Genomic DNA, 14,253 nt, shown 5'->3' with positions numbered 1-14,253 from the left:
GTCCAAGTGCTTAGTGATCGGGACTAGGAAAGATTGGATAGTAGGCTGCAAGTAAAATGATTCTTCCTTTCTGTGAACTCCTGAAGTGCTTTGTGATGGAACCCTTTGCTTTTCAGCTTGTAACCACTGCTTCCAGTCCTGGCACTGAGCACAGCTGAAAAGAGCCTGGCTCCATCCTCTTTGCACACATATATCAGGTGTTTGTACACACTGATAAGATCTCTGTTCAGCCTCCTCTAGAATGAACAGTTCCTACTTTGTCTCCTCTTAGAAGCTCTCTGTTGGACTCTTCCTGTGCAATATGTCCATGTTTCTTTTGTACTGGAGTGCCCAGAACTGGGCTCAGCACTCCGTATGCAGCTTCACAAATGCTGAATAGAAGGGATGGATTGCCTCTTCTGCCTTCCTGGCAAGACTTTGCCTAATGCAGCCAATTATACCATCAGCCTTCTTAGCAGCAAGTGCATGTTGCTGACTCATATTCAACTTGGTGTCCGCTAGGACCCCCAGGCTCTTTAATGCAGAGATGCTTTCCAGCTGGATGGCCCTAGGCATTGTTCTTTTCCAGGTGCAGTACTTTGAACTTCTCCTTGTTGAACACCATCAGGTTCCTGAGGGCCAGGAAGACTATATCCACTGCTCTCCCCTCATCCATCAGGTTGGGCATTTTGTTGTAGAAGCATACCAGGTTGGTCAAGCATGACTTTCCCTTGGTGAACTCCTGCTGACTATGTCTGGTGATTTCCCGTCATGCACTTGGAAATGGTTTCATCACCTTCTTTGGGATCAAGGTGAGGCTGACCAGCCTGTCGTTCCCTGGATCATCCTTCTTGAAGATAGGACTAACATTTGCTTTCCTCCAGTCTTTAGGCACTTCTCCCTGTTGACATAATTGACCATAGATTCGTGAGTGGATCCCATCAGCACCAAAGGGCTTCTGGATGTCCAGTTTGTTCAAGTATTCCCTCACATGATCATCTTTCACCAAGGGTCCATTTTCCTTGCTCCAGCCTTTCTGTCTGGCCTCTGGGACCTGTGATTTCTGAATGCCGGTCTTGCCAAGGCATAGAAAGAAGCTTTTCCACTGTCCTGTGTGACCAGGTCTCCTGTTTCCCTCAGGAGAGGACCCGCATTTTCCCTAGTCTTACTCTTGTAATTGATGTACTTGTAGAAGCCCTTCTTGTTGCCCTTAGCATCCCTGCCCAGTTTCAATTCCATTTGGGCTGTAACTTTCCTAACTCCATCCCTGAGTTCTTTGACCATCTCTGTATTTCTCCCAGATTACTGTCCTTGCTTCCACTGTAGGCTTCCTTTTTGTTGCCAGGTCTCCTGACAATTTTACCCGTTGTCCTTTTTGTTGGTATGAATTGCTTTTGAGCTGGGAAGTGGTGATCCTTGAATATCAACCAGCTGTCAGGGGCCCCTCTTCCTTCCAGAGCCCTATCCTATGAAACTCTACCAAGCAGATCTGTGGAGAAGACCAAAGTCTGTTCTGAAGTGTAGGGTAGTGAGCTTGCTGTGCATCCTCCTTGCTGTTCTAATGATCTTGAACTCCATCGTTTCATAGTCACTGCAGCCATAACTGCCTTTGATTTTTCACTTTCCCAATAAGCCCCTCTTTTTTGGTGAAAATGAGATAAATTTGTTTTTTTCTTAAAGCATTCTCTTTTGCCTACAGACCTCTTGTTGCATCCTATATTCTTCTTACAGAGAGGTTCTGACACAGCCAGTAGGAGAAGCATTACCAGTGCCCTAACTATGTGAGCTAAGGGGTCTATGAATAGCCCGTCGTGTAAGTTTCTAAATTTGATCATAACCCTAGTTTCCAGGGCAAGGTTGAAAGGCATGGGATCTGTATAGATAAGCACACCTCCAGAATCAATAGTGGGAGGCTGTGGTGTTTGACCTGCTGTTCACAATGATAACGGAGGGGTTATGATCACTGTGCACACAGAGAAGGCATCTGTACCACCTGAAGGTGCATGTGTGGAATGCCTATTCCTGACTTCTTAAAGTAGTGACTTGAGACATAACATGCACAGTTCTCTCTCTCTCTCCAAAAAGGCTTATTAGAAAAAGGTCATCTCGCACACAGGGAGATAGATTTACAATAAAGTTACAGGATGTAGATAGTTTTCCAGTAAGCTATAATTAAAAAGTTTTTGCCTGAAAACCTTTGCTGGTGCATCATTTAATCCTTTAAATATGTCTGTTAACAATGTACCAGTAAGATACTTGACAAACTGGTCATGAATCTGAGGGTTTTTTTCTGCATTTCTGGGGAGTTATACTATAAGAATTGTCGTGCTCAGAACAGGGATTCTCTTCCGAGCTCCAGCACTGAGGTGCTGTGTGACTTTGGGTAAATTACCTGTTATTTTCTAAAATAGAGAACTTTCAAATTAATCTCCTTTGTGTAGCTCTCTGAGACCTACTAGTGAAGAGTGTTGTGCCTTTCAGTGAGAGAGGAAAAACTTCTATTTTCTCAAGAATATGATCTTAAGTAATGATGTATTTGAGTCTAAAGGAATCTCACTTGTTTGTGAAACATAGCTTTTGTATTGGTTTCCAGTTTCCATATTGGATTCTGTGTGCTTTAAGAAAGTTAAAACTTGAAATAAAGGCAATTACAATATGAGAGCGTATCGAAGGGGAGGGGGAGAACCCAAACAACCCGAATCAGTAGGCAACCTTGTTGATTACTTGTGCAGAGCATCATGCTAGGGGGCTGTGCAGCATCCTGATGGCATCCAGCAGGGAGCTGAGCTTTGGTGATAACTTCTGTCTGGCTCTGAGAGAGTACAAACATCTGGATTTGGTCAGCAGAGCTTTAGTGTAACATTTTTATAAATACTACAAGTTACAAATCTTACAAATGGTGGGTGTTGTGGGAAAACATTGTTTTTGAAGGGATACTTCATGGTGGCACTGATACAAGGGATGCCTCAGAACTTGTCAGCTCTGCAAACTGGCAGATAGGCTACAGTAGTCCCCCATAGGACCAATGAGGATTAATGTAATTATTTGTGAAATTAAATTAGGTGGTAGCACAACAGAGCTTTTGATCCATTCCTCTAAGAACAGCTAGTGAATAGTCTGCTGCTTTTGTTTGTGCCACTTCAGTTCCTGGAGGAAGATGGACTGCAAGGACTTCTTTGCTGTCGGTGTTGGGTGAAGCGGGGATTGGAAAAAAGTCAGCCTCATAATTCCAGTCAAAGGCCAGTGAAGTAAAACAGCTTTAATTTGTCTCCTCCTTGCATGTACTTATCACCTAGGAACAGTGGCAGAGCTCAGTCTTGGGGAAAAGCTAGCGAGCGGTGGCCTTAAAATCAGAGACAAAACTGCCCCAGTGTAGTGGGGAACAGCTTGTGCCTGGGACAGAATGTATTGGTGTGTTAAGATGTATGGAGGGAAGTAGAGGAAAGTTGGCCTGTAATGAGGGAGTGCACTCCCTTCCTAGGATCTTAATTGTGAGTGAATTATTTCTAGATCATGATCGTGGTAGAAAGAGCTGCTGCACATTCCGGGCATGTGGCTGCAACTGTGCCTTTGCATGACCCCAGACAGCATCCAGAAAGAAGTAAATAGAGCAGTTGGACCGGAGCATTCGCTTTGCATCGATGTCTGTGCCTAAAATAAGGCAGGCTGTGCTTACTTCTAAGTATTCAAGTGTTTTATTATTATTATTTTTTTCACTCTTACATTGTGTATCAAGCCATTTATGGGGAAAATTGTTCATGCTGGATTTTGAAGTAGCTGTCTTTTGCCATAAATGACTGTGAAGCTTTCTGAATTTTAGTGGAAAGATATGTTTGTCTGCCAAGCAGCCAATTCTATCAGTGTACGTATTGCTGTTACAGTGATTAAAGAGTAAGCAAATTCTGCCTGCTTTTTGTAGGCGTTTGTCTGAATTGCATTGGCAAATTCTCTTGTACAAGAGTAGTTTTAAAAGCTCTTTCAGAGACTTGGAAGAACTCAGCTTAAGGAGGCTTGAGACAAAGCTATGTGTCAGGAGGCAAATATAGGAGCCCTTGGTTCTGTAATAGGTTGGATCTTGGAACAAATTTGGACCTGAAGTGTGTACGAGATATGGAGAGCAGGAAGAATGAAAATGAAGCAGAATAGGTCTTCAGCTCAGTTTAAGGGATGATGAGGATGATGGCAACCTCCTCTTAAAATGCTGTTTTCTCTGTGCCCAGTATGGTTGAAAACTGTGTCAGCTGCGACCCAAGGAATCTAGCTACTGAAAATTTGTCCAAGCAGAAACCTGGAAATCTGGTATAAAGGGGGTTGGTGGGGAGGTATGTGATGGAACGGAAAAAGACTGTGAACGACAGGATCACTTGAAAGGGCTGTTATGGCAACACATGAAAAGAAATGGAAGAATCTGGAAATAGGATAAATTACAGAAAAGCTTAATGAATACTTCTTTTGAAGTTACAGTCTACTGATAGATCTGTGGCCACGTAACAAATGTGCTGATTAGCTGGTGATCTATATCTTGTTTTGTGGGATCTGTACCTTGTGGTTGTGGGAATTTAGTTGTGTTTTTTGGTTATGTTTCATACTGGTACCACAGTCAGTCTGGTGTTCACGATGTGGTTTTATCACTGATACCAGGATTACAGCCCTTGTGTAGATACAGCTAAGATAGCAGTGATTGCAGTAATGGAAATAATGAAGTGGCAGAACACACAGAGACTGTTTAAATCATTTTCTTCATGAGCATGTAATTGTTGTCTGCCTTACTATAATTTGTTTAAAAGAGAAGTTGGAGATAAAGAAGGCGGTTAAAATTTTGTGGAGACCTGAGGGAAATGTGGGCTACTGCAAAACTGCTGCATAGCAGTGTGTGTGTGTGTGGAGTTTGTTTGAATTGACGGTGGATGAGTTTCCGTCTTGTGTGGGTAACATACTGTTGATGGCAGAGAATTAATTCCCTTACATTGAGAGAGCTGTATTTTTGGAAGCAGACTTTCAAAAAATATTTTGGTGTATTTCTGTACAACTAGAAATCTTCTTGGGTTTAATTTTTGTCTTAAGCGTTTGTATGTATAGATATGAATAAGATTTTTGGCCGTTTAGGATTACGGGAGGAAAAAAGTCTAGGAGTCAGACCAGCCTGTAGGTTTGTAGGGCACTTGCTAGTGTGGGGAAGAGAAGGGAGACAGATGGAGAAATGTTTTGAAACCAGCATTTGTTAGTTAGCTCTCTGTTGTGAGGCTGTTTGTCACTGTACTTAGTGTCATGTTATACTTGCTAATCTTGCAGTCCAGTAGTTGGCATGCTGATAAAGGAAAGAAATGGTGCTTTTCGTTGAAGGAAAGTGGCTTGCTAGGTGGGTGGGTGTTGCACACAGGAGCATCTCGGGCAATTTGCTTTATTACATGGTTTAGTTGTGTGGCATTACAAGAGGGTTCAAAGTCTCATGTGATGTCAGGAAGCTATTTATCTATCAGTGTGGTATCTAACCCATATCAGCCCCTCTGCCTTCTCTCTGGCCCTCTGTGGGTCTTGTCTGGTGTCTGTGGATGACTTTGTTCTAGTCTCCTCAGTCACATGCTGCTTGTAGGTGTGAGTGCTTTCCATAGAAACTGGGAAACTGTGACACAGCCTACACTGGGAGAATAGCTCTTGATTGGCATTTGTCAGCTCCCTTTGATATAGCTTTGCAGGCGCTCTGACAACTTGTGCAGATGTGATGACTTGTGTGTATGCATACAGAAAAGTGTCTCCTCTGCCAGTTCCAGATAATGAATCTTCAGGAGACAAGTCAAGTGTAATGCAGACTATCTATGCTGGAACCAATTCAGCTTGAAATGACTCCTTTAAATCACTTTGATAAAGCTTGCTTATGCTGTTTTTTCTTGATTTAGTAATAGCATGAATAGAGCTTAGTGTAAGGAAAGAATCCCTTCAGCCTACACTAGGTATCAATCTGTGTATACTGTTGGGGTTACATATCAGACTTCTGCCTTGTAAGTACATGCTTCCAGTTTTTATATTTCTTGTTTTTACTTGTGCTTATTGCTTTTCTGTGGGAGAAAAAAAAAATTCTAATAATTCTTAGCTATTTTTTATGTGAAGTCTTTTTTTTTTTTCCCCTTGATTATCTAACACGTGGTTTTTTTCATCTTTCTCATTCTGGCTGCAATAACTTCATTAGTGTCTGTTTTCTGTGTCATTTTCAGGATAATTAACCCATGTGCCCTGCTAAATGAGGGATCTACAAAACTAGATATGCTGGGACTTCTTCCAATTGTGGAAAATGTCTCCAGTATCAGTTCAGTTTTTGTTGTACTTAGCTGCGTAGCTCTTGACAAGAGGTGAATGTTCCTTCTCCTGATGCCTAGTGCTGAAGGAGCAATCATTGCAGTATAAATTTTTTTCCTCCTCTGCCTTTTCCTGACTTTGCTTTGTGAAAGGCTAGTGCTTGGTGCTCAAAAGATGAGGAGCTGGAAGAAGATGGCTTAGAGGTGCAAACCTGTTTAAGAAAAGAGAGTATGGGCTCACTTTTGAAAACGTGCTCCTCCTCCTTAGCCTCTGTGTCAGTGAATGTCCTTGGAGAGTGCTGGATTCTGCAACTGGGATGGGGCAGTCCTGGATGTATGAGGGTTGCTCTGAAAGTTATGCCTCCTGTTTTATTATGTTGGCCTACGACGTCAGAGACCATGCAGATGTTCACAGGTGAAGCACACAGGCTCTTGTTCACTGCTGGTGAAAATGCAGAGCTCATGCTGATGATTATGTTGAAAAGCAGAGTTCTGTAGCTGAGAATTTGCTCTATCAAGTAGGGTCATTGTGCTCTTTGTATCCATTGCCATTTCCATGGAAATAAGTTGGAGGAATTACTTTGGAAGATGATTTGTGTATGTATGGTCTAGGAAATTGGAGGCTGGAGGGCAGCCCTGTGTGAAGGGAGCCGGGGCTCTGTCTGATGGCAGGTTGAATGTGAGCCAGCAGTGTGCCTTGGGGGCACCGGGCCCAGCGCTGCCATGGGGTGCAGGGAGGGACTGTTCCCTCTATGCTGCAGTGTAAGAAGGACGTAAAACTGCCGGAGAGTGTCCAAAGGAAGGCTGGGTTTTTGGGGAAGGATCTGGAGGACAAAGTGTGTGAGAAATGCTGTAGGTGTGAAGAAATAGACCATCCTGTCCACAGGATACATCTCCTTAACTGACAGGCAGCTTTCAAGTTTAGAAAGTGCATTATGCAGCATTGAACCATTGGTTAAGTGCTGTTGACGTTGAGAAATAACATTTGTTATAGGTCTGTAGCTTGCGGACAGGCTTTGTAAGGTGACCACAGAATAATGACCTAGGTTGACTTCATTTTTATTTTTAGAGCTAACTGTAGCCCAGATATGCTGCTAACACTTGAGTGTCCTTCTAACAACCATACTTCAAAGCCCAGAATGTGCAGTACTTCCTGGCTACGGCAGTTGTTGCTGATTTTGATCACTGATTAACCATTGCTGGTTAAGTACTCCAGTTACCACAGCTTACTCTACATTTGCCTAATGTGCTTACAGAATTCAGCTATAGGATGTGTTTCTGAAACAGGCTCTGCTTTTTCTGGAAAGGCTGCTTGTGGTTTGCATGTAAAACCATGAGGGCTGTTGACTTAGTGTCACTCATACCACTTCAGTGTGTTAACCTTTTGTTTGTTGTGTGTGTGTAGATGCCGGAAGGTTATCTTCTGAAAATGAATTGGTGTCTGTGTACCTGCCTACAAAATAACGTAGATCTGTGGCCTTATAGTGCTCAGAGGTGAATGAAATAAGAAGGTGAAAGTCTCCATTCTGTATAGTTAAGGCATATCCTGGCCACTCCTGATTTGCTTTTACGTGAATCACAGACATGAAGGAAAAGCAGTGCCCTGAGCCTGAGCTTAGTTCCCGTGCACATAAAGGAGTCAGTGTAACTTGTTCTTCACAGACACACCATCCTGCACCCTACAGTGCTTGCTTTGTATCTGAAGATACTGAAACTGATTAACTGTAAGGAATCAGTGCCTCTCCAGCAGGAAGGGATATGGATAAAAAGACAGATCATTGCAAATTGATACCTTCAAATTGAGTGCTAGGTTGTGGTAGGTGAGTGTTCTGAGCCTGCTTAAGTTTCCAACTTAAAATAGTAGAGTGAGTTGAGGACTGAGCGGACAACCTTTGGAGGGCAGACAAAGCTTACTCATTGATGTGAGGGTGAAGAAATTTGGCTATGTAAAATGAGCAGGCATGACTCCGGGGCAGGAATGGGATGTGACAGTTGTCAGTACACTTCATCCGTGCTATCAGTCGCTGAGAACATGTTCCATGTCCTGATAATCAAAGGTCAAACACTAATGCTTTTAGCGCTTTTTAAATATTTGAGAAGAATTAAGACTATCTTAGCTGTGTGGCTGAAATGTATCTGTCTTTGCTTCCTCTGGTCACTGGTAACTTAAATATTTGTGTGAAATCCTGGAATGCTGTCTTAATTCATGGATAGTCCTAAGAGGTCTCACTTTTCCTGGTAAGGTAACTAGCTGTCATTCAAGCTGGCTGAAGTGTTAGCTGAGCTGCAAACAAATTCTCATGGTGGCTGGTAGTCAGACTGAAACAAGATTGTCTGCTATATGCCACAAGCTCTTAGGTGATGTGAACAAGGTTGCAAACATATTCCTTGACCTCTTCTCCTGTTGTTTTTTTGTGCTTTTTTTCAGCAGAGAAGTTCAATCATGGCGGCAGATGCCATCATGGTCATGAGAGGTTTGACAAAGCTCAGTAAAGCAGTCCTGGAAACCCAAGCAGGGCAGCTGCGGCAGGTGATGCTTGGGGGCGATGCAGTTACCATTGCAAGGAGTCTCCAGGCAACTGCTGAAGAGCAGTTTAGTTCTGCCTGGGGGAAAATGCAGGTAAGATAAGTTCTTATGTGCACAGTCTAGTATGATGTCTTTCCTCCAGGTACTCTCTGTGTTGTGCAGAGCTGAGGAAATCCTATCATAAGCCTAGCTCTCTGAGTTACTAAAATAACTATTACAAATGTTGGAATATGCCAGGAATTGTCCAAAACATCAGCAGTATGCCATAGGTGCTTGGACAGGAGTGTAAGAGGGTGGTTACTAGTGTACTGGTTTCTATTACTTAGAGTTTAAGGCCTGCTGAGGATGAAATGTGGTTTGCTTACCTGGTCTTGTCAAAGATCAAGTAAAACTGGCTGGTAGCTTTGTTATTTAAAGTCTTCTTCAGACTTCAGTAATTGATTGCCTCTTCTTTGACTAAGAGAATGAGCTCTCGGAATTTGTTAGAATTTATTGGCAGTGTTGCTTTCTTTCCTTACAGAATTGGTACAGGTAATGTGTTTCAGAATAGGTCAGGTATTCATGTGTTCCTCACTCACAGCTGAGGTTGGATTTTCAGAAGGACAGGTTTGCAAGTGAGGATCATAATGGAAGTCAGCTTTTTTTTTTTTTTTTTTTAAGCAGTAGCTTCTCTTACTAGGCACAAGGATGATGGATTTATAAGAACTTCACATTTGCTGTGTTGCAGTCTCTTGAAAAAGTGGGGCTTATCTACATCAAGAGAATCATTCTTTAGAGCAATGATGTGGCTCAGATAATGATTTTAAAGCAAAAGCTAATGGGTGAGGTTTTAATGATTTTTCATGTAATAAGCTTGGGCTGTCCTGGAGGCCTCCTTAAGCTTCAATTCTAGAACCTGTCTGTTACCTTATTTCTACCTAAGCTTGCAATAGCTTTGTCTTGAGAAATACCCTAAGTTTATTTGTTTACGGGGACAATGTTCTGTTTTGCTTTGTCTTCCTTTCCCATTCAAGAAGGGAGAGAATATTCTCCTGTTTCTGTGCATGTTTCTCTGCACAAGAGAGGTCACGTCAAAACACCTGCAAGACTGCATTCTGAGTAGAAGTTGCTTGAGAAGCTGCTGCCAAAAGAACTTTGTAAGAAATCTGCAGTCTGAAGCTTGAAATTGCCAGTCAGTGCTTGGCCACAGTCCCTGCAAACAGATTTCTCCTCTGCCCTTGCTTGTGGAAGTTCAGAATAGCATGAGACCTGCTGAATAATCACAGAGATGTTCTGGTGGCGTTCTTTTATAAGGAGAGGAAATGTATTCATTGTTTAGGAGAGAGTCTAAAATACGCTGACTGCTTAATGACCACAGCGGGATTACAATCCTGTTGACTTGCATCTCCAGGTACTGGTGTTTGAGACTCTATGAATTTGCTCAACAAGCGGTGCTGAAAGATTGCCAAGATTGCCAGTAGTTCTGGATGTCCTCAACATCCCTTTTTTTTTTTTTTTCCCCATATTTTGCTGTGAATGTGCCAAAGTGTCAACAGGTTATTTTTTTGACTTTGTGCCAAACTGCATGCCCTTTTCTGAGGATTGTGGATAAGTAGGGAGCAGGTTTTAAGTTCTTTACTTAAAGTGTTTCTATTACTGTTTACAGGAACTGGGCAAACAACAGGAGAACTTAAGTGATTTCAGTGAGGATTTTGGGAAAGACTATGACTTCTTGGCACAAGAGCCATCAGATGCTTCAAGGGACTTCTCTACTGCACCCAGCAAGCCTCATGAACACAGCAGCGAAGGCCCTGCTTACTCTTACACTACAAATGGACCTCTTAAAAATGTTGGTGAGACTGGAGATTCTGGCCTGGGTCAGAAGCCTTTCCCTCCCAAAATGGATGCAAGGTTATTTGGAGGCTTTAGGGACCCTGGAAATCCTTTTGCTGCTGTCTTTGGACAAAATAGGGCTTTTCACCAAGATCATTCCTCTGTTGGGGGATTAACAGCTGAAGATATCGATAAAGCCAGACAAGCCAAAACTGAACAGAAACCTTACAAACAGATGGTATGTGTATGTTTGTGTGTATTGTTTATAATTACAGGTTCTCGTTACTATTCTGGATTATCCATAAGTCACCTTCTCCTGTGTTTCTATTTTTTTTTTCTCTTTCTGAAATTCCCTTTTGGAGAAGAAAAGATAGTAGTGTCAATGCTTTTTATCCCAGGTTTCTATGACAGGATCTCTTGTCACATCTACCCCCTATATATCCAATATTCTGATGTGGGAGGATGTTTAAAATGCCTGTGTAGGATTAGACTTAAACTTTGTGTTGACAGGAGTTTTCCTTTCATTCACTGGACTGTGTGGACTCAATGTGTTGATGCAGGTTACAATAATGAAGAGCCTGTATTTCATCACAGTTTTTGAAGTGAAACGTTGAGAAAGTGTGGACACTTTGTAGGCCACAATGATTTGAAAGCTGCCCTGAAGGGTCTGTCTTCTTCTTGGAGGGCTCTGTCTCCTTTAGCTATTGGTCTTGCTATGGCCATGAAGAATGGATTGGATCTACACTTTACTCAGCGAAGGCCATGGCTTCCTGCACTATGTCTTGTTGTCCTCCTAGAAGTGGATGGAATGTTGTCCTCAGCATTAGTAGATTGGAGAGTAATACAGAGCCCTGAAGCAACAGTTGTGATTTATGTCCTTGTGCAAGCCAGCACTGAAAACTCACAGGAGAATTCACAGTGGTGATACTTGCCCTCTGCTCTAACCTGCGTCCTTCAAACCCAGCATCAGATGCTGCTGTGGGTTCACTTATTCAGGGTATTGCTTCAGTGAAACTGTATGCTTCTGCTTTGGCTGTTTTGTGGGGATCTGTAGATCTGATGACTTGCCAAGAGTTTTAACTACACGCGTAGAAGAGAGTTTAGCATTGGTTGATATTGCACTGCTTCTCCAAGTTCAGAATTTAAGGGCTGTTGAGGTAAAAGTGAACATGGGCTTTCTAAACATGGTTATCAGCTTTTCTGTATTTCCCACTCTTGTCCATTTCTTGGTTTAATGTATTTTTTTTTTGGTAGCTATATTTTTGCAGTGTGCTCATTTGAAAATCTCCCACTGTATATTTGCCTTGGCATTCCAGAAGAGCTTTCTGTAGCACAGATACGCCTTTCAAGTGTTTTCTGAGGTTGTACTCTGTATTTGCAGGTAACTGATTTGTTTGTTTATTTTCCTTGCCCTGTCTTTCTGTGGCAGCTCAGTGAACGGGCCCGGGAGCGAAAGGTTCCTGTCACAAGGATCGGGAGGCTTGCCAACTTTGGAGGTGAGTTTGCACACCTGCATCTGCAAAGTCACTACAATTGCATGGACTGATGGCTGGCTGTGACAGCGTTCCTGCTAAAGCAGAGGTGGTTCCATTTTCGTGTTAAGCTTGCTGATAGGAAAGTGCTCTCTCACAAATGGATGGTGTGGCTCCAGAGCTTGATTTGGGCTTTTTCATTACCTTTATGGCTCTTAGCCTTTAGTCAGAAAGAAGTTACACTTTTCATCCATCTTTGTTGCTCTTTTATCTTTTCTAACTGCTGTGGAAGGTAGTACTTGTGTGTCTCCCTTTGCTACTGGCAGTCCTCACTAGATTTGAGTTGTTTTTTGTGCTCAAGATCAAGTAAATTTGAAGGGGAAAAAAAAAAAATACTGAGAAGGTTAAAAGGGGTTTTCTTTTAACTGTTCCTGGGGTTCAGAAAGCTGAATTCCCATACTCTTGGCAATCACACTTGAATTATTCCTCCTCCTTGTTCATTTCTTTACGTATTTTTTCCATTGTTCCCAGATGTACTTGGGAGTGTTGATCTCTCTGCTGGGGCATTAAGGCATTGCGGGGTGATGAACATATCAGTAACAGGAGGCACAATTACATGGACAGCAGAGTTCTGGGAGCAAAGAATGCGTTGCTGAAACAATTAAGGATTTTTTTTCTTGCTCTCCCTACTGAGCTCATGTTTCTCTGTGATTAGTGTGAGGCACTGCTGAACTTTGTCATTTGCATTTTCATATGCTACTTGCTGCAGCTGGAGTGACTACTGGTAGCTGCATTTATAGTACTAAGTATCATTCTTTATTTTTCCTTACTGCAGTTTGAAATGGTGAAATAAATTAGTTTTTGTTACTTGTTTTGTAGCCCTAATGGGTCACCAGTTCCACTCTCACTGTTCTTGATCTCTTTACATATGATTTGACTTTTCTGTTCAGTTTGCGTCTCCCTTATTCACATTTCTGGTTTGTAAGTCTGTTCTTTTAGTAGTATAATAAAATATTTTTGCAATAAAGAAAATTCTGGAAGTTTGCCGTAAAGTCTAGATCTAATGTGGTTGTAGCTCTTTTAAAGTTCGTTACAGTCCAAAACTTTGCTTAGAGTGTGGAGTCAAGGGCAATAGGAAAAGTACTGTGTGAGTGACTTGCCATTTCTTTTGTATGTAATATTTGTTGACGAGATTCACATCTTCACTGTATTGTTTCTTGACTCCTGATACTTTCTCCTCCAACTAACTATTTGGTATGTGGGATCTGATTGAAGACGACTGAATTTCAAGTGCAAAAGATATGTGCTCAGTGGTTGTGGTATTTTCACTCTGACCTGCCTCTTATTTTAAAGGATTAGCTGTTGGTCTTGGCATTGGGGCGTTGGCAGAAGTTGCAAAGAAGAGCCTTAGACCTGAAGAACGTAATGGTAAGCTCTTTTTGCATTCTCATCCTTTTTCTTTCTTTGTTTCTTTCCCCTTTTCTTTTTTTTTTCCCCTGCAGCCACTGACTGCTTGCGTAGCTATTTGAAAGATTGCATTCTTATGAAAGTTGGGAGATTGGTTAGTTCTTTTCTTTTTAACATAATCCTTCTAAGCTTTCTCTCTTCCTATTGAAGTAAGCCACAACCTCAGTGTGTAGATAAAGATGGAGATATATTTGGGAGAATACTTTTGCTAGCATTGTTCACAGAGTTTATTTTCTCATAATCACACGTGAGCATGAATGTCGTACTTATGTCCTCTTGGATTGTATTGGTACAATGTTTTTTGAACTGTGCATTGAAACCACGTAGTGTAAAAGGGCCCTTATGTCTGAAAACTTAATGGTGCTGTTGGTTACAGACTATTAAAAATATAAGGAGGTTCTGCATAGTGGGAATTGGAGGCTGGCTGTTCTGCTCTTAAGAGAGACAAAACACTTCATGTACCTGCTAAATGGCATTTCTCTACTTGTAGTATCTTTTTTTTTTTAACTTTCTCTGAAAACTTTTTGTATCCATGCAGCTTACTTGAAGTTGGAGGTAAAAATGTTGCTGAGTTACACTTGGCTGCATTATGATGGTGGCTGTTTTCTAAGCTTATGGTAGTCTTCAGTGGTATAGAATGGCACCATGTGGGTGAATGGCATAAAAAGTACATGGTGTTCCTTCCTAGAAATTGCAAGATTAT

General features: G+C 41.9%; 1 protein-coding gene across 2 annotated transcripts in view; it reads left to right on the top strand.

Annotated features, from left to right (window-relative positions):
• Nucleotides 1-14,253, top strand: part of COQ8A (coenzyme Q8A) — a 34,426-nt gene that overhangs the window by 1,815 nt on the left and 18,358 nt on the right. Inside the window, exons 2-5 of one of the 2 annotated variants that reach the window (XM_085218912.1) lie at nucleotides 8,701-8,892; nucleotides 10,445-10,849; nucleotides 12,041-12,107; nucleotides 13,437-13,511. In XM_085218912.1, coding sequence (XP_085075038.1) covers nucleotides 8,716-8,892; nucleotides 10,445-10,849; nucleotides 12,041-12,107; nucleotides 13,437-13,511 — 724 coding nt within the window. In that variant the 5' untranslated portion in view covers nucleotides 8,701-8,715. The remainder of the gene's footprint in view (nucleotides 1-8,700; nucleotides 8,893-10,444; nucleotides 10,850-12,040; nucleotides 12,108-13,436; nucleotides 13,512-14,253) is intronic. The other variant, XM_085218913.1, reaches the window with a different exon arrangement.

The sequence above is a fragment of the Meleagris gallopavo genome, chromosome 2 (genome assembly GCF_905368555.1).
Source record: "Meleagris gallopavo chromosome 2, MGAL_WU_HG_1.1, whole genome shotgun sequence".
NCBI lineage: Eukaryota > Metazoa > Chordata > Aves > Galliformes > Phasianidae > Meleagris > Meleagris gallopavo.
This window is presented reverse-complemented; position numbering and strand designations above follow the sequence as displayed.